The 27,851-nt window shown below is 39.0% G+C and overlaps 1 protein-coding gene across 4 annotated transcripts in view; it reads left to right on the top strand.

Annotated features, from left to right (window-relative positions):
• Positions 1-27,576, top strand: part of LCLAT1 (lysocardiolipin acyltransferase 1) — a 192,325-nt gene extending 164,749 nt beyond the window's left edge. For 3 of the 4 annotated variants that reach the window (XM_024731526.1, XM_024731524.1, XM_024731525.1), the window contains one exon: positions 25,753-27,576. In XM_024731526.1, coding sequence (XP_024587294.1) covers positions 25,753-26,255 — 503 coding nt within the window. In that variant the 3' untranslated portion in view covers positions 26,256-27,576. The remainder of the gene's footprint in view (positions 1-25,752) is intronic. The other variant, XM_024731527.1, reaches the window with a different exon arrangement.
• Positions 27,577-27,851: the final 275 nt, after the last annotated feature.

The following is a 27,851-nucleotide window of genomic DNA, read 5'->3' on the forward strand; positions in this document are numbered from 1 at the left end:
GGATCTCATTCAGATTCAGTGGAGAAATTAAAACATTTACAGACAAGCAAAAGCTAAGAGAATTCAGCACCACCAAACCAGCTTTACATCAAATGCCAAAGGAACTTCTCTAGGCAAGAAACACAAGAGAAGGAAAAGACCTACAATAACAAACCCAAAACAATTAAGAAAATGGTAATAGGATCATACATATCAATAACTATCTTAAATGTAAATGGATTAAATACTCCAACCAAGAGACATAGACTGGCTGAATGGATACAAAAAAAAGACCCATATATGTGCTGTCTACAAGAGACCCACTTCAGACATAGGGACACGTACAGACTGAAAGTGAGGGGATGGAAAAAGATTCTCTGTGCAAATGCAAATCAAAAGAAAGCTGGAGTAGCAATACACATATCACATAAAATAGACTTTAGGGGCTTCCCTGGTGGCGCAGTGGTTCAGAGTCCACCTGCCGATGCAGGGGACACAGGTTCGTGCCCCGGTCCGGGAAGATCCCACATGCCACGGAGCGGCTGGGCCCGTGAGCCACGGCCGCTGAGCCTGCGCGTCCGGAGCCTGTGCTCCGCAACAGGAGAGGCCACAACAGTGAGAGGCCCGTGTAATGCAAAAAAAAAAAAAAAGACTTTAAAGAATGTTACAAGAGACAAGAAAGGAGGACACTACATAATGATCAAGGGATATAATGATCAAGGGATCAAGAAGATATAACAATTATATATGCGCCCAACATAGGAGCACCTCAATACATAAGGCAAATGCTAACAGCTATAAAAGGGCGAATTGACAGTAACACAGTAATAGTAGGGGACTTTAACCTACTTTAACTTTCACCAATGGACAGATCATCCAAAATGAAAATAAAGAAACACAAGCTTTAAATGATGCATTAAACAAGATGGACTTAATTGATGTTTATAGGACATTCCATCCAAAAACAACAGAATACACTTTCTTCTCAAGTGCTCATCAAATATTCCCCAGGATAGATCACATCTTGGGTCACAAATCAAGCCTTGGTAAATTTAAGAAAACTGAAATCATATCAAGTATCTTTTCCAACCACAACATTATGAGGCTAGATATCAAGTACAGGAAAAAATCTGTAAAAAGTAAAAACACATGGAGGCAAAACAATACACTACTAAATAACCAACAGATCACTGAAGAAGTCAAAGAGGAAATCAAAACATACCTAGAGACAAATGACAATGAAAACACGACGACCCAAAACCTATGGGATGCAGCAAAAGCAGTTCTAAGAGGGAAGTTTATAGCAATACAATCCTACCTCAAGAAACAAGAAACATCTCAAATAAACAACATAACCTTACACCTAAAGCAATTAGAGAAAGAAGAACAAAAAACCCCAAAGTTAGCAGAAGGAAAGAAATCATAAAGATCAGATCAGAAATAAATGAAAAAGAAATGAAGGAAACGATAGCAAAGATCAATAAAACTAAAAGCTGGTTCTTTTGAGAAGATAAACAAAATTGATAAACCACTAGCCAGACTCATCAAGAAAAAAAGGGAGAAGCCTCAATAGAATTAGAAATGAAAACAGAGACGATGTTTTCTCTAAAACTGAAAACATTAGAGATTATTTCAAGCAACTATATGCCAATAAAATGGACAACCAGGAAGAAATGGACAAATTTTTAAATAAGCACAACCTTCCGAGACTGAACCAGGAATAAATAGAAAATATAAAGAGACCAATCACAAGCACTGAAATTGAAACGGTTATGAAAAATCTTCCAACAAACAAAAGCCTAGGACCAGATGGCTTCACAGGTGCATTCTGTCAAACATTTAGAGAAAAGCTAACACCTATCCTTCTCAAACTCTTCCAAAATATAGCAGAGGGAGAAACACTCCCAAACTCATTCTATGAGGCCACCATCACCCTGATACCAAAACCAGACAAAGACATCACAAAAAAAGAAAACTACATGCCAATATCACTGATGAACATAGATGCAAAAATCCTCAACAAAATAGTAGCAAAGAGAATCCAACAGAACATGAAAAGGATCATATACCATGATCAAGTGGGCTTTATCCCAGGGATGCAAGGATTCTTCAATACACACAATTCAATTAATGTGATACACCATATTAACAAATTGAAGGAGAAAAACCATATGATCATATCAATAGATGCAGAAAAAGTCTGACAAAATTCAAGTCATTTATGATAAAACCCTCCAGAAAGTAGGCATAGAGGGAACTTACCTCAACATGATAAAGGCCATATACAACAAACCCACAGGAAACATCGTTCTCAATGGTGAAAAACTGAAACCATTTCCACTAAGATGAGGAACAACACAAGGTTGCCCACTCTCACCACTGTTATTCAACCTATTTTTTCAAGTTTTCACTACAGCAATCAGAGAAGAAAAAGAAATAAAAAGAATCCAAATCGGCAAAGAATTAAACTGTCACTGTTTGCAGATGACATGATACTATATGTAGAGAGTCCTAAAGATGCTACCAAAAAACTACTAGAGCTAATCAATGAATTCGGTAAAGTAGGAGGATACAAAATTAATGCACAGAAATCTCCTGCATTCCTATACACTAATAATGAAAAATGTGAAAGAGGAATTAAGGAAACACTCCCACTTACCATTGCACAAAAAGAATAAAATACCTAGGAATAAACCTACCTAAGGAGACAAAAGACCTGTATGCAAAAAAACTGTAAGACATAGATAAAAGAAATTAAAGATGATACAAACAGATGGAGAGATACACCATGTTCTTGGACTGGAAGAAACAACATTGTGAAAATGACTATACTATCCAAAGATTCAGTGTAATCCCTATCAAACTATGAATGACATTTTTCACAGAACTAGAACAAAAAATTTCACAGTTTGTATGGAAACACAAAAGACCCCGAATAGTCAAAGCAATCTTGAGAAAGAAAAATGGAGCTGGAGCAATCAGGCCCCCTGACTTCAGACTATACTACAAAACTACAGTAATCAAGACAGTATGGTACTGGCACAAAAACAGAAATATAGATCAGTGGAACAGAATAGAAAGCCCAGAAATAAACCCACACACATATGGTCACCTTATCTTTGATAAAGTAGGCAAGAATATACAATGGAGAAAAGACAGCCTCTTCAATAAGTGATGCTAGGAAAAGTGGACAGCTCCATGCTAAAGAATGAAATTAGAACATTCCCTAACACCATGCACAAATATAAACTCAAAATGGATTAAAGACCTAAATGTTTGGCCAGGCAGTATAAAACTCGTAGAGGAAAACATAGGCAGGATGCTGTATGATGTACATCACAGCAAGGTCCTTTTTGACCCACCTCCTAGAGAAATGGAAATATAAACAATGGGACCTAATGAAACTTAAAATCTTTTGCACAGCAAAGGAAACCATAAACAAGACAAAAAGACAGCCCTCAGAATGGGAGAAGGTATTTTCAAATGAAGCAACTGACAAAGGATTAATCTCCAAAATTTATAAGCAGCTCACGCAGCTCAATATCAAAAAAAACAAACAGCCCAATCCAAAAATGGGCAGAAGACCTAAATAGACATTTCCCCAAAGAAAATATACAGATTGCCAACAAACACATGAAAAGATGCTCAACATCAACAACCTATTTTTTCAAGTTTTCACTACAGCAATCAGAGAAGAAAAAGAAATAAAAAGAATCCAAATCGGCAAAGAATTAAACTGTCACTGTTTGCAGATGACATGATACTATATGTAGAGAGTCCTAAAGATGCTACCAAAAAACTACTAGAGCTAATCAATGAATTCGGTAAAGTAGGAGGATACAAAATTAATGCACAGAAATCTCCTGCATTCCTATACACTAATAATGAAAAATGTGAAAGAGGAATTAAGGAAACACTCCCACTTACCATTGCACAAAAAGAATAAAATACCTAGGAATAAACCTACCTAAGGAGACAAAAGACCTGTATGCAAAAAAACTGTAAGACATAGATAAAAGAAATTAAAGATGATACAAACAGATGGAGAGATACACCATGTTCTTGGACTGGAAGAAACAACATTGTGAAAATGACTATACTATCCAAAGATTCAGTGTAATCCCTATCAAACTATGAATGACATTTTTCACAGAACTAGAACAAAAAATTTCACAGTTTGTATGGAAACACAAAAGACCCCGAATAGTCAAAGCAATCTTGAGAAAGAAAAATGGAGCTGGAGCAATCAGGCCCCCTGACTTCAGACTATACTACAAAACTACAGTAATCAAGACAGTATGGTACTGGCACAAAAACAGAAATATAGATCAGTGGAACAGAATAGAAAGCCCAGAAATAAACCCACACACATATGGTCACCTTATCTTTGATAAAGTAGGCAAGAATATACAATGGAGAAAAGACAGCCTCTTCAATAAGTGATGCTAGGAAAAGTGGACAGCTCCATGCTAAAGAATGAAATTAGAACATTCCCTAACACCATGCACAAATATAAACTCAAAATGGATTAAAGACCTAAATGTTTGGCCAGGCAGTATAAAACTCGTAGAGGAAAACATAGGCAGGATGCTGTATGATGTACATCACAGCAAGGTCCTTTTTGACCCACCTCCTAGAGAAATGGAAATATAAACAATGGGACCTAATGAAACTTAAAATCTTTTGCACAGCAAAGGAAACCATAAACAAGACAAAAAGACAGCCCTCAGAATGGGAGAAGGTATTTTCAAATGAAGCAACTGACAAAGGATTAATCTCCAAAATTTATAAGCAGCTCACGCAGCTCAATATCAAAAAAAACAAACAGCCCAATCCAAAAATGGGCAGAAGACCTAAATAGACATTTCCCCAAAGAAAATATACAGATTGCCAACAAACACATGAAAAGATGCTCAACATCACCAATCATTAGAGAAATGCAAATCAAAACTACAATGAGGTATCATCCCACACCAGTCAGAATGGCCATCATCAAAAAATCTACAAACGATAAATGCTGGTGAGGGTGTGGTGAAAAGGGAACACTCTTGCGCTGTTGGTGGGAATGTAAATTGATACAGCCACTATGGAGAACAGTATGGAGGTTCCTTAAAAAACTAAAAATAGAACTACCATACAACCCAGCAATCCCACTACTGCGCATATACCGAGAAAACCACAATTCAAAAAGAGTCATGTACCACAATGTTCACTGCAGCTCTATTTACAATAGCCAGGACACGGAAGCAACCTAAGTGCCCATCATTGGATGAATGGATAAAGAAGATGTGGCACATATATACTATGGGATATTACTCAGCCATGAAAAGAAATGAAATTGAGTTATTTGTAGTGAGGTGGATGGACCTAGAGACTGTCATACAGAATGAAATAAGTCAAAAAGAGAAAAACAAATACTGTATGCTAACATATATATATGGAATCTAAAATGATAATAAAAATTAAAAATAAAATGGTCCTGAGGAACCTAGGGGTAGGACAGGAATAAAGACGCAGACGTAGAGAATGGACTTGAGGACACAGGGAGATGGGAAGGGTAAGCTGGCATGAAGTGAGAGAATGGCATGGACTTATATATACTATCAAATGTAAAACAGGTAGCTAGTGGGAAGCAGCCACATAGCACAGGGAGATCAGGTTGATGCTTTGTGACCACCTAGAGGGGTGGGATAGGGAGGGTGGGAGGGAGGCAGACACAAGAAGGAAGAGATATGGGGATATTTGTATATGTATAGCTGATTCACTTTGTTATACAGCAGAAACTAACACACCATTGTAAAGCAACTATACTCCAATAAAGATGTTAAAAAAAATCACAAATTTGATGGCTTAAAAAAAAAAGTTTATTATCTCATAGTTTTGGTGGCCAGAAGTCTGAAATCAAAGGTACTGGCAGGGCCACACCCTCTCCCAGATTTCTAAGGGAGAATCCTTCCTTGCCTCTGCCAGCTAGTTACCTCCTGGCATTCCTTAGCTTGAGGTTACATAACTCTTCCCTAGTATCTTTACATGATCCCCTTTTCTGTCTTATAAGGACATTCCCATTGGATTTAAGGCCCACATTAATCCACTATGATCTCATCTCAATCCTTAACCTTAATTACATCTTCAAGGACCCCTTCCGAGGATAAAGAAGATGTGGCACATATATACAATGGAATATTACTCAGCCATATAAAGAAAAAAAATTGAGTTATTTGTAGTGAGGTGGATGGACCTAGAGTCTGTCATACAGAGTGAAGTAAGTCAGAAAGAGAAAAATACCATATGCTAACACATATATATGGAATCTAAAGAAAAAAAAACAAAATCGTCATGAAGAACCTAAGGGCAGGAGAGGAATGAAGATGCAGACCTATTAGAGAATGGACTTAAGGACACGGGGAGGGTAAGCTGGGACAAAGTGAGAGAGTGGCATCGACATATATACACTACCAAATGTAAAACCGATAGCTAGTGGGAAGCAGCTGCATGGCACAAGGAGATCAGCTCGGTGCTTTGTGACCACCTAGAGGGGTGGGATGGGGAGGGTGGGAGGGAGGGCGACGCAAGAAGGAAGAGATATTGGGATATATGTATATGTATAGCTGATTCACTTTGTTATGAAGCAGAAACTAACATACCATTGTAAAGAAATTATATTCCAATAAAGATGTTAAAAAAAAAAACAACAAAGGACCCTTTCTGAATAAGGTCATATTCTGAAGTTTTGGTGGATGTAAATTTTGGGGAAGACACTATTCAACCCCCTACATATACTTACTTACTCCTCTAATTAATTGTTATTCTGCCAGCTTAAATTTCAGGTTAGGTAGCTATTCATCCAGATGTTAACTCCGCTTATGTTTCTGAATTTAAACAAAGTCCAGTTATTACTCAGATGACTCTGTTTTTATGCCGAGTCATAGGAAGTGATCCCTGGATGGAAGCACTTTTCTCTCTCTACTCCCTATCTCCTAAGAAATCATCTGCTCTTTAATACTTTATTTACTGCAGTGGTCCCATCCTGATTCCTCCTCTCTGCAGCTCAGATGTAGCAGTTGTTTACTAAACAGTTGGGCTAGATCATCAGCACTGACCTCTGCTTTCTGATGAAACTTGACAAAGTTTACTAGAAAATGAACTCACCTTAATATCTTCCTCTACCCCCACCCCCCCCAGTCTCTATTGATGCTTTGGGGAGTGTTGTTTTGAGAAGTTTGTCAGCACTGAAGAATTTCTGGTTGATGTTTGGGAAATATTTAGAAGAACCTTTGATCCTGTCTAAGAAATAAAATACACGGAACAGTGTTACATAAAACATTCCGTCTCTTCCATCAGCAGTTGATTCTAGACTCCTCAGGATGCAGGAAGATGAGTTTTTTGCCTGGAACATACAGCAGGCCAGAACTTTTTAAATCCAGGAATTTAAGAAGTCTATAAATGACTATAAAAAGTAAGTCTATAAATGTAGATGGCCACCTGTATGGTATTCTGATCATTTACAAAGGTTGAGAGTATTTGGATTAGTTTCCAGTTTGGTGTAATGTTAGTGTCTGTCTTTGAGCTTTATCCACAAATAGTAAAAAAAAAAAAAAAAAAAAAAGGAAAGAAGGGAGGGAGGGAAGGAAAAGAGAAAGAGAAGAGGGAGGGAGGGAAGGAGGGGAGGGAGGAAGGAAGGAAAAAGAAAGTACTAAAAGAAAAAGCAGGAAAGTGTAACCTCTTTCGGTCAGAAGTATCAAAATGGTATATGATGTTATCAGTATGCCTGCTCTGTTCTTTGAAACACATCTTTCTGAACTACATAAAGTCCATTTTCTTTTTCTTATTTTAAACTTCAAAAGATACTCTAAATGCTATAAGAATAGAGCCTACTGTTCCTTTTCCATCTTGGAAGAACCTGAGACTTTTGTCCTTCAGTTGAGCTCCACACAGTCTGACTCTTTATCCTTTCAGTAGAAAAGAAGTCACAGTCCCATTAAATTATCCCTCTTCCCAGTAGTGGACCTTTCACAGAAGTGAAGTGAAGACCTGCACTGAGAATTCACTGTTGGTTGGAAGTTTTGAATATTTCCTGTGCTGACCCATTTTCTTTACTAGCACCACCGCTGCTGCAGTTTGTACTTTACCTTACATGACTCATTAAAACAACATAAGAAGATAAGGAAGAATGAATTACGACTATTTCTACTAAAGAGTAAAGAAGCCATAAAGTATGTTCCCTGGTAGAATATTTAATTTGGTCATTTGGGGGAACAGAGTATGAGCAGATGGTGGTAGAGGGAAAAAATAGCAACACAGCCTTCAGAACACACAAAATCCTGCTCAGAAATATCTCCCCACATGCCTTCCATCGACCAGAGGGTCTTTTGGATTAATAAGGCCCTACTGTACAAGGTGTGCAGCCATGGTTGACTCAGTCCTGGTTGATGAAGAAAACCTTGTTGTAGTAAGATCCTCAGTCCCGTCAGGCTGAGGTCAGTTTACTGAGTGGGAATTCTGACTTCTGAGTGACTGAAAGCAAGGTAATTCTTGGGTCATCTAAGGAGAAGGCTAGCCAGGAGGTGTGGCGCAAGCCTAAGGCAGTTTGACAGCCATCTTGAGACTGACTCCTGATGCAGAGCCCAGGGCCGCGGGAAGGACAAAACTATCATCTGCAGTCAGACACCCTCACTTCTACTCTATCTTCTACTTACTCTTGAAGACAGCACCTTGCCCTCCACCCATTACTAATACCCCATCCTCAACCAAATTACCTTTCCCTCTCAAAGGAGACATGGATGAAATTGCAGAGAAGTCTGTGTTATATGCAGAATCACGTACAAAATAAAGCTATAAAGTAGTAATGTTAGGCTTTGATTTGGGGGCATACTTTTTTACTAGTTTAAGCTGTATTTTTATTACCATAAACTGTTTTGTTTTGGTTTTGGTTTTTTTTGCGGTACGCGGGCGTCTCACTGTTGTGGGCTCTCCCGTTGTGGAGCACAGGCTCCGGACACGCAGGCTCAGCGGCCATGGCTCACGGACCCAGCCGCTCCACAGCATGTGGGATCTTCCCGGACTGGGGCACGAACCCGTGTCCCCTGCATCAGCAGGCGGACTCTCAACCACTGCACCACCAGGGAAGCCCATTCACCATAAATTTTTTAGATTTACAAGATTCTAAGACATTCCACTCTGGTTTAGATAGCTGCCACGTAGTGGACGGTAGGGCCTAGCTTGTGGTTTGGTGGATCAGTCAATCAAGCTTTATCCCAGGAGTATATAACAGAAATTTATACAAGATTTAATTATTTATACTTTGTATAAACTATAGCAAAACTCTGTTAATCAGAATATGTGCATGATATACTTAAAAGATGAAAATAACACAGTGCAAGATGGAAAGAAACTTGAAAAACACCAAGATCTTTCATTTGCATAGAATTGATGCCCTTACTAAGTACAGTAGACTGCCTTTACAGGCTGGCTGACAGATACCTTTTGTTTCTTCTAGCCCTCCAAGGGAAGCATTATTCCCAGATTGCAGATAAAGAGCCTAAGGCCCAGGGAGGTTAAGTAACTTGTTCAAGGTCACGTGGCTAATAAGACTGTGGGTACAAACCAGGTCAGTCTGACTCCTTTTCTTAATGTGCAGCTCTTAGAAGGTAGAGCAGCATAGTGGAAAGGCTTTAGTCGTTAGACACAAGTGGCTAACTAACTGTGATCTTCAGCAAGTGACAACTTCCTTGTGCCTCAGTTTCCACAACTGCAAAAGAGGGATAGCACCACAAGGGTGGTTACATATCTAAAAGTGACTGTCCTGATAAACTCCACAAGGGAGGGATCTTCCTTTTGTCCACCAGTGTACCCCAAATGCCTGCAGCTTTTGGTACTACAGCCAGTACCTGCTCCATAGAGAACTTGTTGAATTAATGCCTGGCACTTAGTAGGCATTCAGTACATGGCAATGTCCAAGTGCATCATTAGTCATCTTCAATCCTAACCTCAAATCACAGAGACTATAATAATGTGCTGTCTCCAATCTCATTTAATTCAAACATCAGCAAATTAGCAGAGTATGCATATGCGGACACTTCTAATCTTTTAATCCAGTATTGATTTATGTCCATGGGTTTTGGAACATCTAAACAAATTTGTTGAATCCAACAGTAACATAAATTATATTTTGTCATTGCTCTTGTTTTTTTACATTGAATTTTGAATGTCTTCTCTAAACATCATTTTAGCACATCTTTGTCTTTTAAAGAGTAATGAAAACAAAGTATGAATTTTTGAAAGAACAGGCAAAATAAGTCTGTGTCGTCAATGACACAATCTACAGATGCGCCATTGTAAGTGGCAGTTACGCTTAGTAGGTCCTGGGAGTGAAAACAATTTGGAACTAGAACTCTTTGTCCCTTTCCCTTCATAGCACATTGTGTTATTTTATTCATTGCTGTCTATGTTTGCTTTGTAAATTCTGCATTAAAATCCTGGGAGCTGAGGAGACAAGGTGCATGAGCTATGTTGGGCTGCCTATAAAATTAGCACCCATGCTCTTTGTCCTTATTACACAGCAACAATAGCTTGCATTTCTGTTGAAAATAGAGTGAATAATGATATTTTATGATTTTTGAAGTGAACACAAATTTTCACCAAGCAAATCTGAAGTATAATATATAGTACATATACACATGGATCTTCTGCTGTGGTTTGTGTATATCATCACGTGTAGATTCATGTTTTCGTAATTCTTTTAATCTCTTCCATATTTGTGATTCTGTTTCGTTTGCTGTGATCTTAAACATGTATGCTCTTTTTCCCTTAATCATCTTCATAGAGTTTAGTATTTTATTCATCTCGTCAAATAACTAGATTTTGCATTTGTTTATTCTTTCACTATTTCTTACTTTTGTTTCATTAATTATTGCTTTTTATCTTTAGTAATTTTCTCTTCCTGTTTCCCTTTGGATTCTTTTTCTTTTCTTTTTTTCCAATTTCCAAGATAAGTAATTTATCTTGGAAATAATTTTTTTTTTTTTTTTTTTGCGGTACGCGGGCCTCTCACTGTTGTGGCCTCTCCCGTTGCGGAGCACAGGCTCCGGACGCACAGGCTCAGCGGCCATGGCTTACGGGCCTAGCCGCTCCACGGCATGTGGGATCTTCCCAGACCGGGGCACGAACCCGTGTCCCCTGCATCGGCAGGCAGACTCTCAACCACTGCGCCACCAGGGAAGCCCTATTTTTCCTCTTTAATAATGAAGCATTTATTATTGAGTACAGCCTTTACTGTATCCCACTGATTCTCTTTTTCATTCTTTTTTAAGTAGTTCATGATGTTTCTTTTGATTTCATCTTCCATCCCAGAGTTAACATCCCAGAGCACTTTTAGTTACTATATTTTGTTGTTTATTTTTATGGGATCTTGATGTGAGAATGTAACTTGTAAAATGTAAGTTTTTATAAAATGTGTTTTAATCCTCTTGCCACCAAGTGAATGATCAAACATCAAAGTGTTCCAGGGATTCTACCCCTTTTAAAATATTTTTGAGGGACATATGGGTTTGTATAAGTCTATTAAATCAAACTTATCAGTAGTTTCAATTCCTTTATTTAATTAATTTTTATCTACGGGAGTTGTCCTATTATGAAAGATACTGAAGCCTACATTGTAATTTTATTATTTTTCAATTTCTCTTTGCATTTCTAATATTTTTTCCTTTTAATATTTAGCTACTACTTTAGTTCATACAGATGTTCGACCAGTATTTTCTTTTTTTTAAAAAATACATATATATTTGATCCTATCCATAGATGCTGAAAAGAGATTTGATAAACTTAAGGCATTCCTAATAAAAATTAGAACAAAATAGAAGTTGACTATTTAAATATAATACTCTGTTACCAAAACTCAATAGTATCTCATATGCTGAAGCATTAAAACCCACATTTTGGTTAAAGTCAGAACTATGCTTTTTATTATTAAGCAAATGCTAGTGAAAGCACTAAGAAAAGACCATAAAGATGAGAAAATTCAACATAAAGCTGCGTTTTTGCTGCTGATAGAAAATCTAGAAAGTCAGAAAGAGTCCAGTCAAAAAATGAAGTAGACTTAAAATTTGTTAGTATGGCTACATATGAGATAAATACACAACAACTGATTTTCTCTATTCTAAGCAGTGATTGCCTAAAAGCAGAAGTAGGAACACATATTCCATTCACCATAATGAAAAAAATTATGAAATTATTTAGGAATAAATTTTCAAAGAAAGCCACAGAAGTTATGTGAAGAAAACTGAAGTCTTATTGGAAGAGAAAATAAGATTTGAGCACACGGAAACTCATACTTTTTTCTTGAAAAGACAATATAAAAGTGTCAGTTCTTTCAAAAGTATAATGTAAATATCACGCAAATGCAATTTTGGGATAAGTTGAGAGGGGGGTGTTTTTGTGTGTGTTCGAATTAAGTTAAATACTCTTAAATGTATATTGCAGAATCGGTGCCAGCAGGAGCCCGATATAGTGTGAAAAAGAAAACAGCCAGACTTGCCTTATTAGATATTAAGTCACTAAGGAAAGCAGGAATAAACACAGATTAATGGAGCAGAAGAGAGAAGGGAGACTGGATATCTATATATTTGAGAATGTAGTATACGAGCAAGTTGGTATTTCAAAACAGTGGGGAAAAAAGGAGTTATTTAATAAAGGATGCTAGAAAAATGAATGTCTTGAAAGAAAGTAAAGCTAGATTATAAAATTAAATGAAAAATGTTTTTCATCTTGTAGAAAAATATAAAATATACAGTCTAGGGGCAGGGAAGACAAAAACAGGAATCCAAAAGCTGTAACCGAAAAAGAAATGAACTTGTATAGACATAGACACGCACATGCACGCACAGATGAGTATTGGATAGATGCCATAAATAAAGGCGATAGTGGATTTATAAAAATTTGCAACAGGGCTTCCCTGGTGGTGCAGTGGTTGAGAGTCCGCCTGCCGATGCAGGGGACACGGGTTCGTGCCCCGGTCTGGGAATATCCCACATGCTGCGGAGCGGCTGGGCCCATGAGCCATGGCCGCTGAGTCTCCATGTCCGGAGCCTGTGCTCCGCAACGGGAGAGGCCACAACAGTGAGAGGCCTGCGTACCGCAAAAAAAAAAAAAATATTTGCAACAAAGAATACAGAGTATTAACAATCCATGATAAAGAAAGAGCTTTGCAAGTTGACTAGAAAGAGAGAAACAGCCCATAGGAACTAGATAAAGGATGTGGAGCTGCATTCACAGAGCAGCAAATCCAATAAAATAACCTCACTAGTGGCCAGGGAAACACTAGTAGCCTGATGACCAAAATTAGTGTAAAAGATTTAAAGCATGTACAATATAAAGAGGTCTTACAAATCCGTAAGATGACAACTAACTGAATTTCCAAAACAGGTAGGAATAGTCCCAATGTATATCCAGTGAACTTGTTTTATCTAATCAAAGACATACAAATTAAAACAAAAATGACATACTTTGGCAACTTTCTAAAAATAGCAATCCCAAGCATTAGTAAAAGTGTGAAAAAGAAAGTACCACCGTACATTTCTTGCATGTTTATTAAATTGACCTTTGCAGGGGTCAGTTTCCCATAGGTAGCAAAAAGCCTGTTAAAGTATTCATGTTCTTTCATCCAGCAATTTAACCTATTGGAATTTATCCTAGAAAATCCTTATCATTAAAATTACAAAGGTGTCTATTTAAATATTGATAGATATTTAAATATTGTTTATGTGAAAACAACTTAAATATCTGAAAACAAAGTAATTTTTAATATATATATAAAATCAAATATTATACATCTATAAAGTGACATATTAGAAAATCTTTAATGGCATGGATGGGAAATGCATGAACAAAGTTATAAAACAGTGTATACGGTATGATCTTATTTTTGAAAGTTTATATATCTTTTTTCAAAGAACATGTTCTATATACACGTGTGTATATGTATCTGGCCTCAGCAAGTGCTGTATTGTTATTCACATCTTGCCTTTGATGTTCTAATAATGCACCAGTACTGTCGAATTATGGAAAATGTCAACAGGTTTCCACTCTACCTAGAAAATAAAACTTGTTTTGAAGATCCAGAGAACCAATGCCCATCCGAAGAGAGATTCGTAACTGAAAAGATTCATGCGTTTACACATGGAAACACAAAAGTTCAATAGATTTAGGATAGGAAAGTGAAAATATATGTCCCTAAAATTAATGTGTAAGACCTGAAGCAGGTTGGATAAGCAAGATTGTTCACAAGGATACCATTTTTAGTTTCACCTTTCAGCTGAAATTTGCTTTTTAAGCGCAGGATGGTTCTTTCATAGAAAAAGAGTAGGCACTAACTTTGACTTATTAAAAAAAACAACAGCAACAACAATATGGGACAAGAGACCAATGATCCTAGAGCACAGATCATCAGTTTCTAATTCTGAATACCCTCAGAGGATTTAATATCTATGCTGAGCTCAAAATGTCTAAGGAATGAGTTAGTAGGGATGGAGAAGAATATGTATCAGGAGATGAATTGGGACCTACCCCTAGAGCCAAGGTCAATCCCCTAAACAGCTTTGCTTCTATACCGTGGGGGAGGAGTGGACTGCATTTCAGACAGCAGAACTCAGTGTCACTACAACAGACTTGTCTCTCTCCCAAGGAAGAGGAGATCTAGAGAAAGGAAGGTAAAGGGTAGCAGCCTAAACCGAACCTCTCTTCAGGTGCTGTAGGTGATCCTCCCACCTGGAGGAAGAACAATCACAATGAGAGTCTGAGCACGTACCACCTGCCAGGCACTTCTCTAAGCATCCTGCAGTCCTGTTTCCAACTGATCTTCACAAAACCCTATGAGAGTCGCTACTGTTATCATCTACATTTACAGATGAGGCTTCTAGTGCACTTGGCAAGCCATAGAGCTGATAAGAGGCAGAGCTGGAAGCCACCTGACTCCACCTTTTGTTCCATATGCATCCAACTTGTACAGAAGGAAAGATGAATAATGTCCCTAGTAGGAAACAGTAGTGTTTTCTCTAACAAAGAAAATGGTACTGTTTGAGCCTTAATACCAGTTGACTTTAGGTGATTCATGCATGCCCTATTATTTTGAAACTGAAAGTGTCTTCTTTATTGGTATTTTTCATCTAAATATATCCAAATCTGTCCACTCAAAGCTGTTCTTCAAAGTGTACTGACTAGTGCCAATTTGTCATGCTTATTATTAGCCATGTACTATTACATGTCAGTGTCAAAGTGGCACAGTGAATGACTTTTTAGTTATTAACTCCAACTTTTATTCTATTGGGTTTTTTTTAATTAATCTGAAAAATAGTGCACAAAGCCAGCAGCCTCAGCATTTTCTTTTAACACACATACATCTTAGATCACAAGCTGCTTTATCAAAAACTATCTAATAGGGCTTCCCTGGTGGCACAGTGGTTGAGAGTCCGCCTGCCGATGCAGGGGACACGGGTTCGTGCCCCGGTCTCGGAGGATCCCACATGCCGCGGAGCGGCTGGGCCCGTGAGCCGTGGCCGCTGGGCCTGTGCGTCCGGAGCCTGTGCTCCGCAACGGGAGAGGCCACAACAGTGAGAGGCCCACATACCGCAAAAAAAAAAAAAAACTATCTAATACATGTAGTTAGATTTATGGATCTAGCTCTAATAGAAAATAAACTTATTTGTAATTTTTTTAAAAGCAGGCATTAAAATGATATCCAAAATAAATTATATTTTTGTATATTCTGCATACATTTGATTACGGAAGGGGGAAAGAAAAGACATTTCAGTTGTTATCAGCTCCATTAAAGATCACTTTGGATTAAAAAGAAACCAAAAAGCTTACATGTCTATTATTCTGCCACTGAACTATATAATTGAATCTGAGCAAACGGGGATTTCTTCACTCCGTTCTTTCATTTTAAACATACAAATGTGTAAAGACTTGGCCCTCCTCCATTCCTGGTGAGTAGGGCTCTACTAATAATCATGTACCCAAGTTGATTTGCATACTGAAAAGTCTGTTTTCATACCAGAAAATTTAAAGATAGTTTAACTCCCTTGTAATTGTAGGAACTTATCTTTTCTTAATCCATTATGCATTATTTTAGCTATTATAAATTGGTAAATGAAATAGAGGCACATCTCAACTTCTGAGTATCCATTTCATTATTGTCACTTACGTATGAACCAAGTTCTGCAAGCCTGCCAACCCCTGGCCTGCTACCTTCTGGGAGGAAGCTAACTTGTCTGGTAGTAAGGGTTCCCCTGGGCTAGAGGCCCCAGGGCCAAGAGATCTTGATACGATGGTTTGAAAAGTAAGCTCTTTTCTCAGTAGTCAAGAGTTGTATGTGGCTTTGTGCTGTCTGGAGACATTTACTAACTATAAAGTTTAAAAATTGTCAAGACACTGCCAGGTATAAAAGCCTCTTTCACTCTGGCCCTAATGCCTTTCTGAGTCTGTGATGCTTGAAGACCCAGCTCCAGGAAAGGAGTGACAAGATACAACCTGTCTTTTCTTCTCCTTCTTCCCAGTTCTCACTTTTTCACCTTACTGTTACGATGTTGCTTTATAATATAGATAGTGTTTTAATTACATTGAAGTCCATCATTCCAGAGCTCTAAATTCCAAGCAAGCAGCTTATTAGAAACTTTGGGAACACTGCCTTTCTGTAAGGTAACACCCAACAGCCCCACCGAAGATGGCTGTAATTCTCAGAACCAAGAATTCACAGAACCAAGTTGAAAAAAATCCACTAGAGCAGGTCAGTCTCATTAACTGAATATAGAAGTTGTAGCAGATGCTCACATTTAAGAACTTTTCCATGTGCCAGTCCTATGCAAAGAGCCTTGTGTACATTAGTTCACAAAATTGTTATAACAGCCTCATGCAGAAAGAATTATAATTCCCTCCTCTATTTTTAGATGAGAAGATAGGTGGTCTATAGATATTGGTTAAATAAGCATTTCTGGAACCTCTTTAAGTGCAGGACATTATGTCAGGTACTAAGGTTCTAAAGAGGCAAAGACACAGTCCTGCCCTTTAGATTTTTATGTTTCCCTGGGACACTGTGGGTTCCTGTGAGCTTCTACTAACTGTAGTGCAGGATGGCAGGTAAGTGCCCAAAAGAACACATCAGCACACATGCCTTAAGCACTCATAGAGGGCAAGACCACTTGGCCTGAATATGTAAAGAAAACTCTGCTTAGAACCCTTAGAATTTGAGCTGGTCTTTGAAGAAAATTGAGATAAAGTATTTCAGGGAAAGAACCTGAAATATTTGAGACAGAGCAATGTTCTTGGCCATTTTGTGAAATAATAATTTGAATATATGTCTTGAGTAGAAGACGTGAGGTCCATAATTGGCATCTTCAGGGCCCAAGAGAGGAGTGCCCTGGATAGTGGTATAAAGAAGATACTTGAATGCAGTATTTCCCCCACTAACCATGCCGGCATCTGTGGACTAACAGAAGCTAAAGTTAGGTTAGAGCCTAACATGCTAACGTTATGATGCAGTAGCGCTTACTATGTATCAGATCTCATTTTGTCTTTTTACATATATTATTTAATCCTTGCAACAGCCCTGGGAGGTGGTTTTTAGATACAGGAACTAAGTAAGTCACAGAGAGATTCATTCATTCATTTACTATGAGGCAGAGCTAGGATTTGAACCCAGGCAGTCTGCTTTCACAGCCCTCATGCTCTGTACTGCAGGGAATCTAGAATTTTTTCACAAAACGTTTCTGTCAGTGGTACCATCTGTCTCAAAACTTGCCATTTCTATATTGAACAGACACGTGTGCATGTAGACATACACCGCTACCCTACAGGTTGTCAAGAAGAATACAGAAAGGGGCAGTTTAGCTTCTTACTAGTAGAGTATATACCACTTTGCTACCAGTTTGTAATGATACGTGGCTGTATTTGCTTGATAAGCATTAAGAACCGCCTAGAGGAGAAGGCTGGGACAGGTGAGTTGCGGGAACTGGTGTAGAGTGACTGAGTAGCAAGATGGTGGGGGTTGCATGGGGAAGGAGAGAGTCCCAGGCTGTGGACCACTGAGGCTGATGGGCCCGTAACCCTGACTGAGGAGAAGGGCTGGGCAGATGGCGGAGGCAGAAATGCTGACTGCAGAGGAGTTGTTGGGTTTTTTTGTTTTTTATTATCACTATGGCTGATACCTTTTTGTTTTGAATTTTACTTTATTTTTTTATACAGCAGGTTCTTATTAGTCATCCATTTTATACACATCCGTGTATACATGTCAATCCCAATCTCCCAATTCATCCCACCACCACCACCACCACCCCACCGCTCTCTCCCCTTGGTGTCCATACGTGTTCTTTATCTGTGTCTCTATTTCTGCCCTACAAACCAGTTCATCTGTACCATTTTTCTACATTCCACATATATGCATTAATATACAATATTTGTTTTTCTCTTTCTGACTTACTTCACTCTGTATGAGTCTCAGGTCCATCCACGGCTCTCCAAATGACCCAGTTTCATTCCTTTTTATGGCTGAATAATATTCCATTGTATATACATACCACATCTTCTTTATCCATTCATCTGTCGACGTGCATTTACGTTGCTTCCATAACCTGGCTATTGTAAATAGTGCTGCAATGAACCCTGGGGTGCGTGTGTCTTTTTGAATTATGATTTTCTCTGGGTATATGCCCAGTAGTGGGATTGCTGGATCATATGGTAATTCTATTTTTAGTTTTTTAAGGAACCTCCATACTCTTCTCCATAGTGGCTGTATCAGTTTACATTCCCACCAACAGTGCAGGAGGGTTCCCTTTTCTCCACACCCTCTCCAGCATTTGTTGTTTGTAGATTTTCTGATGATGGCCATTCTAACTGGTGTGAGGTGATACCTCACTGTAGTTTTGATTTTCATTTCTCTAATAGTGATGTTGAGCAGCTTTTCACACGCTTCTTGGCCATCTGTATGTCTTCTTTGGAAAAATGTCTATTTAAGTCTTCTGCCCATTTTTGGATTAGGTTTTTTTTTTTTAATATTGAGCTGCATGAGCTGCTTGTATATTTTGGAGATTAATCCTTTGTCCATTGATTCGTTTACAGATATTTTCTCCCATTCTGAGGGTTGTCTTTTCACCTTGTTTGTAGTTTCCTTTGCTTTGCAAAAGCTTTGAAGTTTCATTAGGTCCCATTTGTTTATTTTTGTTTTTATTTCCATTACTTGAGGAGGTGGATCAAAAAAGATCTTACTGTGATTTATGTCAAAGAGTGTTCTTCCTATGTTTTCCTCTAAGAGTCTTATAGTGTCCGGTCTTACATTTAGATCTCTAATCCATTTTGAGTTTATTTTTGTGTATGGTGTTAGGGAGCGTTCTAATTTCATTCTTTTACATGTAGCTGTCCAGTTTTCCCAGCACCACTTATTGAAGAGACTGTCTTTTCTCCATTGTATATCCTTGCCTCCTTTGTCATAGATTAGGTGACCATAGGTGTGTGGGTTTATCTCTGGGCTTTCTGTCCTGTTCCATTGATTTATATTTCTGTTATTGTGCCAGTACCATATTATCTTGATTGCTGTAGCTTTGTAGTATAGTCTAAAGTCAGGGAGTCTGATTCTTCCAGCTCAAGACTGATTTGGCTATTCAGGGGTCTTTTGTGTCTCCATACAAATTTTAAGATTTTTTGTTCTAGTTCTTTAACATGCCATTGGTAATGTGATAGGGATTGCACTGAATCTGTAGATTGCTTTGGGTAGTATAGACCTTTTCACAATATTGATTCTTCCAATCCAAGAATGTGATATATCTCTCCATCTGTTTGTGTCATCTTTGATTTCTGTCATCAGTGTCTTTACCTCCTTAGGTAGGTTTATTCCTAGTTATTTTATTCTGTTTGTTGCAGTGGTAAATGGGACTGTTTCCTTGATTTCTCTGTCTGATCTTTTGTTGTTAGTGCGACGAATGCAAGAGATTTCTGTGAATTTTGTATCCTGCATCTTTACCAAATTCAGTGATTAGCTCTAGTAGTTTTCTGGTGGCATCTTTAGGATTCTCTGTGTAGAGAGTCATGTCATCTGTAAACAGTGACAGTTTTACTTCTTCTTTTCCAATTTGTATTCCCTTTATTTCTTTTTCTTCTCTGATTGCCATGGCTAGGACTTCCAAAACTATGTTGAATAATAGTGGCAAGAGTGGACATTCTTGTCTTGTTCCTGATCTTGGAGGAAGTGCTTTCAGTTTTTCACCATTGAGAATGATGTTTGTTGTGGGTTTGTCGTATATGGCCTTTATTATGTTGAGATAGGTTCCCTCTCTGCCCACTCTCTGGAGAGTTTTTATCATAAATGGGTGTTGAATTTTGTCAAAAGCTTTTTCTCCATCTATTGAGATGATCATATGGTTTTTATTCTTCACTTTGTTAATATGGTGTATCACATTGATTGATCTGCGTATATTGAAGAATCCTTGCATCCCTGGGATAAATCCCACTTGATCATGGTGTATGATCTTTTTAATGTGTTGTTGGATTCTGTTTGCTAGTATTTTGTTGAGGATTTTTGTATCTATATTCATCAGTGATATTGGTCTGTAATTTTCCTTTTTTGTAGTATCTTTGTCTGGTTTTGGTATCAGGGTGATGGTGGCCTCATAGAATGAGTTTGGGAGTGTTTCTTCCTCTGCAGTTTTTTTTATAAGAGTTTGAGAAGGATGGGTGTTAGCTCTTCTCTAAATGTTCGACAGAATTCGCCTGTGAAGCCATCTGGTCCTGGACTTTTGTTTATTGGAGGATTTTTAATCACAGTTTCAATTTCAGTGCTTCTGATTGGTCTTCATATTTTCTATTTCTTCCTGGTTCAGTCTTGGAAGGATATATACCTTTCTAAGAATTTGTCCATTTCTTCCAGGTTGTCCATTTTATTGGCATAGAGTTGCTTGTAGTAGTCTCTTAGGATGCTTTGTATTTCTGCAGTGTCTGTTGTAACATCTCCTTTTTCATTTCAAATTCTATTGAGTCCTCTCCCTCTTTTTCTTCATGGGTCTGGCTAAAGGTTTATCAATTTTGTTTATCTTCTCAAAGAACCAGCTTTTAGTTTTATTGATCTTTGCTATTATTTCCTTCGTTTCTGTTTCATTTATTTCCGCTCTGATTTTTATTATTTCTTTCCTTCTACTAACTTTGGGTTTTGTTTGTTCTTCTTTCTCTGGTTCCTTTAGGTGTAAGGTTGGATCATTTGAGATTTTTCTTGTTTCTTGAGGTCGGCTTGTATTGCTATAAACCTCCCTCTTAGAACTGCTTTTGCTGCATCCCATAGGTTTTGGATCATCGTGTTTTCGTTGTAATTTGTCTCTAGGTATTTTTTGATTTCCTCTTTGATTTCTTCAGTGATCTCTTGGTTACTTAGTAACGTATTGTTTAGCCTCCATGTGTTTGTGTATTTTATGTTTTTTTCCTTGTAACTGATTTCTAATCTCATAGCATTGTGGTCAGAAAAGATGCTTGATATGATTATAATTTTCTTAAATTTACTGAGGCTTGATTTGTGACTCAAGATGTGATCTATCCTGGAGAATATTCTGTGTGCACTTGAGAAGAAAACGTGATCTGCTATTTTTGGATAGAATGTCCTATAAATATCAATTAAAGCTATCTGGTCTATTGTGCCATTTAAAGCTTGTGTTTCCTTATTAATTTTCTGTTTGGATGATCCGTCCATTGGTGTAAGTGAGGTGTTAAAGTCTCCCACAATTACTGTGTTACTGTCGATTTCCTCTTTTATAGCTGTTGTTAGCAGTTGCCTTATGTATTGAGGTGCTCCTATGTTGGGTGCAAATGTATTTATAATTGTTGTATCTTCTCCTTGGATTGATCCCTTGATCATTATGTAGTGTCCTTCCTTGTTTCATGTAACATTCTTTATTTTAAGGTCTATTTTATCTGATATGTGCATTGCTACTCCAGCTTCCTTTTGATTTCCATTTGCATGGAATATCTTTTTCCATCCCCTCACTTTCAGTCAGTTTGTATCCCTAAGTCTGGAGTGGGTCTCTTATAGACAGCATATATATGGGTCTTGTTTTTGTATCCATTCAGCGAGCCTGTGTCTTTTGGTTGGAGCATTTAATCCATTCACGTTTAAGGTAATTATCGACATGTATGTTCCTATTACCATTTTCTTAATTGTTATGGGTTCTTTTTTGTAGGTCCTTTTCTTCTCTTGTGTTTCCCACTTAGAGAAGTTCCTTTAGTATTTGTTGTAGACCTGGTTTGGTGGTGCCGAATTCTCTTAGCTTTTTCTTGTCTGTAAAGTTTTTGATTTCTCCATTAAATCTGAATGAGATCCTTGCCAGGTGGAGTAATCTTGGTTGTAGGTTCTTCCCTTTCATCACTTTAAATATGTCGTGCCACTCCCTTTTGGCTTGTAGAGTTTCTGCTGAGAAATCAGCTGTTAACCTTATGGGAGTTCCCTTGTATGTTATTTGTCATTTTTCCCTTGTTGCTTTCAATAATTGTTGTCTTTTACTTTTGTCAGTTTGATTACCGTGTGTCTCGGCATGTTTCTTCTTGGGTTTATCCTGCCTGGGACTCTCTGTGCTTCCTGGACTGTGGCTATTTCATTTCCCACATTAGGGAAGTTTTCAACTATAATCTCTTCAAATATTTTCTCAGGCCCTTTCTCTTTTTCTTCTCCTTCTGGGACCCCTCTAATGCAAATGTGGTTGTGTTTAATGTTGTCCTAGAGGTCTCTTAGGCTGTCTTCATTTCTTTTCATTCTTTTTTCTTTATTCTGTTCCACAGCAGTGAATTCTACCATTCTGTCTTCTGGGTCACTTATCCATTCTTCTGCCTCAGTTATTCTGCTATTGATTCCTTCTAGTGTATTTTTCATTTCAGTTATTGTTCATCTCTGTTTGTTTGTTCTTTGATTTTTCTAGGTCTTTGTTAAACATTTCTTGCATCTTCTCAATCTTTGCCTCCAAGGTCCTGGATCATCTTCACTATCATTATTCTGAATTCTTTTTCTGGCATGTTGCCTATCTCTACTTCATTTGGTTGTTTTTCTGGGGTTTTGTCTTGTTCCTTCATCTGGTACAAAGTACTCTGCCTTTTCATTTTGTCTGTCTTTCTGTGAATGTGGTTTTCCTTCCACAGGCTGCAGAATTGTAGTTCTTCTTGCTTCTGCTGTCCGCCCTCTCACAGAGGAGTTTTGAAAGTAAATGTGAAATGTGAACTCAGTTCTGAATCAGAAGCCAGGTGGCATAACATGTGACAAGAGGTGAAGACATGTCTTTTCCCTCATTGAGAGAGAAAGTGGGGAAAGGGTAGATGAAGTGGAGGTGAGACAGCTAGAACAAGGATTATGTCTCTGGTTGGTGGGCATAAAGAAACAGGCTCTGAGGTCTGCAGGTGGAGGGAGCTCTAAAATATCAAACTCACTTGTCAAGGAAAAGTTTCATCTGTGATGGAGCAGGGTAGTCGTGATTGATGCTAAATTGACAAAAGGCTGCTAAATTTTTAATGCAGGTGAGTTAATAGGTAAGACACATTATATTACCTTCTTAGTGGATATATCACGCTCAGTGTAGCAGTGAAAGAGTTGGTCTTTGGACGCTTGATCAGATGGCCCACCTTCTAGCATGTAAATTCCCGCTACAGCACACCAGGCCATGGTCAACCAGTCTTTTCTCAGATGGTGAACACATCACCTCTTGACAGCTGTGAAAAAGCTTTTCCCTGTGGCTTCTAACCACAGGACCAAGTTCCCTCCTCTGGAGCCAAATGGCTTGGGCCTAGTCTCTCTTCTAGGACTTCAGACGCAAGTGCAGTGGAGTTGCCTCCACCAGCCTTGCACTGCCTCCTCTACTCCCATGTCAACAGTGCACAGGGTCCCTAAATGACTGTCCCTCTGGTTTTGAACCTAAACCTTGTTGATATAGGTATTCTCATTTTTTTATGTCATAGCTCTTATTAAGGGCTGAGTATTTTATAACGCCGTTATGAAACCAGATTGAAACCTCGTCCTTTCTCTAAGGTAAATCACAGAGTAGAGACGGACAGTATATATTTATAGAGGTTCAGTAATGGTTCAGTAGTAAGGGTAAACATGGTGAGCTAAGGTGGGGAAGTTGCTTCATATCTTTACTGTTCTTAATATTGAGGTAAAATTTGAATAGAGTGAAATGCACAGATCTTAAATGTACCATTTGATGTAATCCACACCCTAATCAAGATATAGAATAGTCCTGCCCCCCAAGATATAGTCCCTGCCCCCCTGAAAATTACCTCATGCTCCCTTCCAATCAGTTCCCTCCCCCACAGGCAACTACTGTTCTGATTTCCGCCACCACAGATTAATTTCGCGTACCTCATATGGTTCTGTGATTGCAAATTTCACATCAAAAGTCTCTCACTGCAGATACGTTTATAAGGAAGAAAGCAACATTCAGAGACTATGCATCAACATGCTGTGTGCCCTTGGGCAAAAATCTTAACCTCCCTGGGCCTCGTTACAGGGTTCCATAGGTGATCCTCTTGATTCTTTAAAGATCGAACTCCGCTCACATTTTTAATCTCAAAACTGCCACCCCCCCACCGCAGTCCGTTCAAGAACCCGGAGCAGAAACAAACCTCGGGTTCATTCCACCCTCTCCAGTTGAGCATTCTGTCAGGTCAGTTCTTCCTTGTGATTTTTTTGGACATGTCACTTACTTTAGTCCCTACCTCCTCTTCATCTCTTGCCTTGTAATGACCAATCAAATTACTTTTCCGACCTCTCTTGCCCCTGGTCCCCTCCAAACTATTCTTATTACTGCCCCCAAGCTAACCCCTGATAAAATGAAACAAATTCTGGCTGCTTTTCTATTTAAAATCCTTAAGTGGTTCTCCACCATTTAAGGTGCTTCTCTGTCACCTACAGACTTGAGCTCCAATTCTCAAGTTTGACAATGAGGCCTTAACCGAATGCCTCCAGCCTGTGTTTAGTGCCCTCAGCTCCCCAGTGTTCTCTGCTGGGAGGCACACCCTGCCATCGCTCTCCTGCTTCCCCAGCTCCCTCCCCATTTCCACAGGCCCCTGTTAGGGCACTGCACTTGCGGTCCCCCTGATTCTGCTGTGAGCTCTGCAGTGAGGTTAGGGACCGTATTTTATTCACTTCTCTACCTCCAGCATCTGGCATATGACTTTGCCGACAACACTTAACCCCAAAGTAACTAAATCATGAGATTTCTAAGGATGGTGCTGCACTGGGTCAGGGTCTTATTCAGACTTCACATTGATGTTTCTAGAAATAAAAAAATCATATGGAAGTTTTCATGCATGTCTGACCACTTCATCAAGTCTGATTCTGAGTTTTTCATTCCAGTAGCTTTCCTGATAATATTGGGTTAATGGTGAGCAAGTTTTTTATTTGGAGAGAGGGTGTATTTATTATTGATAGGAGGTCTCAAAACAGTGAGTCCCGCTGGTGTGAAAGAGCTGTCTGTGCTCTAATTCCCATCTCAAATCTAACTCATGTGCTTCTTCGTTTAGTTCTACAATGGCAGATTACCGTTTCTACAAATGAAGGTGATTTCTTTCTAAAGGTCTTTGTGGTAATTAGCAAGCAGATAAAAAACTAAAAATGATTGGAAAATACTGACCCAAGAGCATAGGAACACGAGTATTTACAGCCCTTGTTTGTTCATCTTGGTTCACTTGGTCCTGATTTTGTGAATCAGCATTGCTGTCTGAATTGATCTTTACTCCATCTGTATTTTTATCTTTTCCAAAACCTAGGTAAGAACCTGGATGCCGTCCATGACATCACGGTGGCGTACCCTCACAACATTCCCCAGACAGAGAGGCACCTCCTCCTTGGGGACTTTCCTAAGGAGATCCACTTCCACGTCCACCGATACCCAGTGGACACCCTCCCAACATCCAAGGAGGACCTCCAGCTCTGGTGCCGCAAGCGGTGGGAAGAGAAAGAGGAGAGGCTGCGCTCCTTCTATCAAGGGGAGAAGAATTTTTACTTTACGGGGCAGACTGTCATCCCGCCTTGCAAGTCTGAGCTCAGGGTCCTTGTGGTCAAATTGCTCTCCCTACTGTACTGGACCCTGTTCGGCCCTGCCGTGTGCCTGCTCGTCTGTCTGTACAGCCTTGTCCGGTGGTATTTTATAATCATCATTGTCGTCTTCGTGGTGCAGGAGAGAATATTTGGTGGACTGGAGATCATCGAACTTGCATGTTACCGTTTTTTACACAAACAGCCACATTTAAATGCAGAGAAAAAGGAGTAAGGTTGTAAGGTTCACAGTGTAAAAACCTAGGGGATATTTTGGATAAGCTTTTGTAAACCGAGATGCTTTTTTGCATGACTATGTCAAATATTTCTTACTATCGTCATTATTTGTTAAAGATATTTTGCACTTAGTTTTGTGGGAAATATTGCTACACACACGATTTTTTTTTTTTTTTTTAAATCTCTGAATGTAATTTCAACACTGTGTAGCAGGGAGCGATCGCTGTGAAATAACTTGGGCCAGAGTATTAGTAAACAATCATCAGGCTGTTAGCAGACAAGGTACACACAGATCTTCTCAGAGGCCCAATCCTGCTTCCTAACAGACTCCCCAGACAGGAGGCAGATCTGGGGCTCCTGGGCACTGGCCCAGATCAAGTGCTGGCACCTGACGGTGGAGGTGAGGGCCCTTCCTCCTGGCTCCCTCTCGGCCCTGTCCCCGCACTCCTTTCTATGCCAGTCAAACCCTTGCATCCTTCCTCAAGACCAGAAAACAGAAACCCCTTGTCCTTAAGCTGAACAAACATTTTAATAGGAAGCCCTTCATTACTCATGAAATCTTGGCATTTAGCCGTGCACTGACTAGACGTCACAAGACCACCGGTGCCCTTTTCTCACGTGGAAAATAAGAGCTGGACAAGTCTCAGGGGGCAACCACAGGCTCTCCACTCAGAAACCTTAGTTTGAATTTTTAAAACCAGGAATTCATACAGTTTAGTCCTTCACTTCTGTGTAACCTTTGTTTAGTGCCGGTTTCTTTACAGCTTGTTAGCAGGTGTAGCTTTTCTGCATTATAAACGGTATACATCAAGTCACTTACCTTTTAAAGGAGAGCGTAGAAGAACGTTCTCTTATTGCCATCAGAAACAACTTGAAGTTGCGTCTTGGTTGAAATATTTCTTTAAAACCTGCCACAGAAAGGAAGGTTATTGTATTTTCTACGTGTGCACGGGTGTCTAACTTCTGCCACTAAATCAGTAGCAGCACTTGCAGACAGGGCCGTAATGGTTTAACCTAAATTATTCAATCCTTGTAGCCTTGACAGGTTTTATTCTTAAAACCAAAATGGTCACACAAAAGGGAATCCTTTTTTAATGATAGTGAGGGATCTCTCTCTTTTAGTCCCAGGTTTCCTCTTTCGTTAGTAAAACCCACATTTTACCAACCGTTCACGTAAATAGTCCTGTTATTTGGAGTCAATGGAAAATTCAGCAAGTCAACAGCACCAGTCTCCTTCTGAGGCAAAAAAGAAATGTGTGGTCATTGTTTCCACTCCGCTGGGGCCCTGCAGCTACTTTTTTTTTTTTTTTGGTCCTAGTGGGAATAGAGGCCCGCGAAAAAAGTCTTTACTGTTAAAAAACCTGTCCGCTTATTCCTGCCTTGAACCAGCTTCAAACACTGTTTCTAGCTTTGTGTACTCTTGGCACGAGTGCCTTCTCCTTAATTACATCTCCTTTGTGCTGGACGGTGATTTCCGCCGGCAGTGGAAACCGGCATCGCTGTGACAGGCAAGCACGCTGTGAGCTAGACTTACCCAGCAGACTCTTCTTTCAGAAAGCCACCGCAGCACTCTGTCGGCATACCATCTTCACTG

The sequence above is a fragment of the Neophocaena asiaeorientalis genome, unplaced genomic scaffold, assembly GCF_003031525.2.
Source record: "Neophocaena asiaeorientalis asiaeorientalis breed wild unplaced genomic scaffold, Neophocaena_asiaeorientalis_V1.1 scaffold689, whole genome shotgun sequence".
NCBI lineage: Eukaryota > Metazoa > Chordata > Mammalia > Artiodactyla > Phocoenidae > Neophocaena > Neophocaena asiaeorientalis.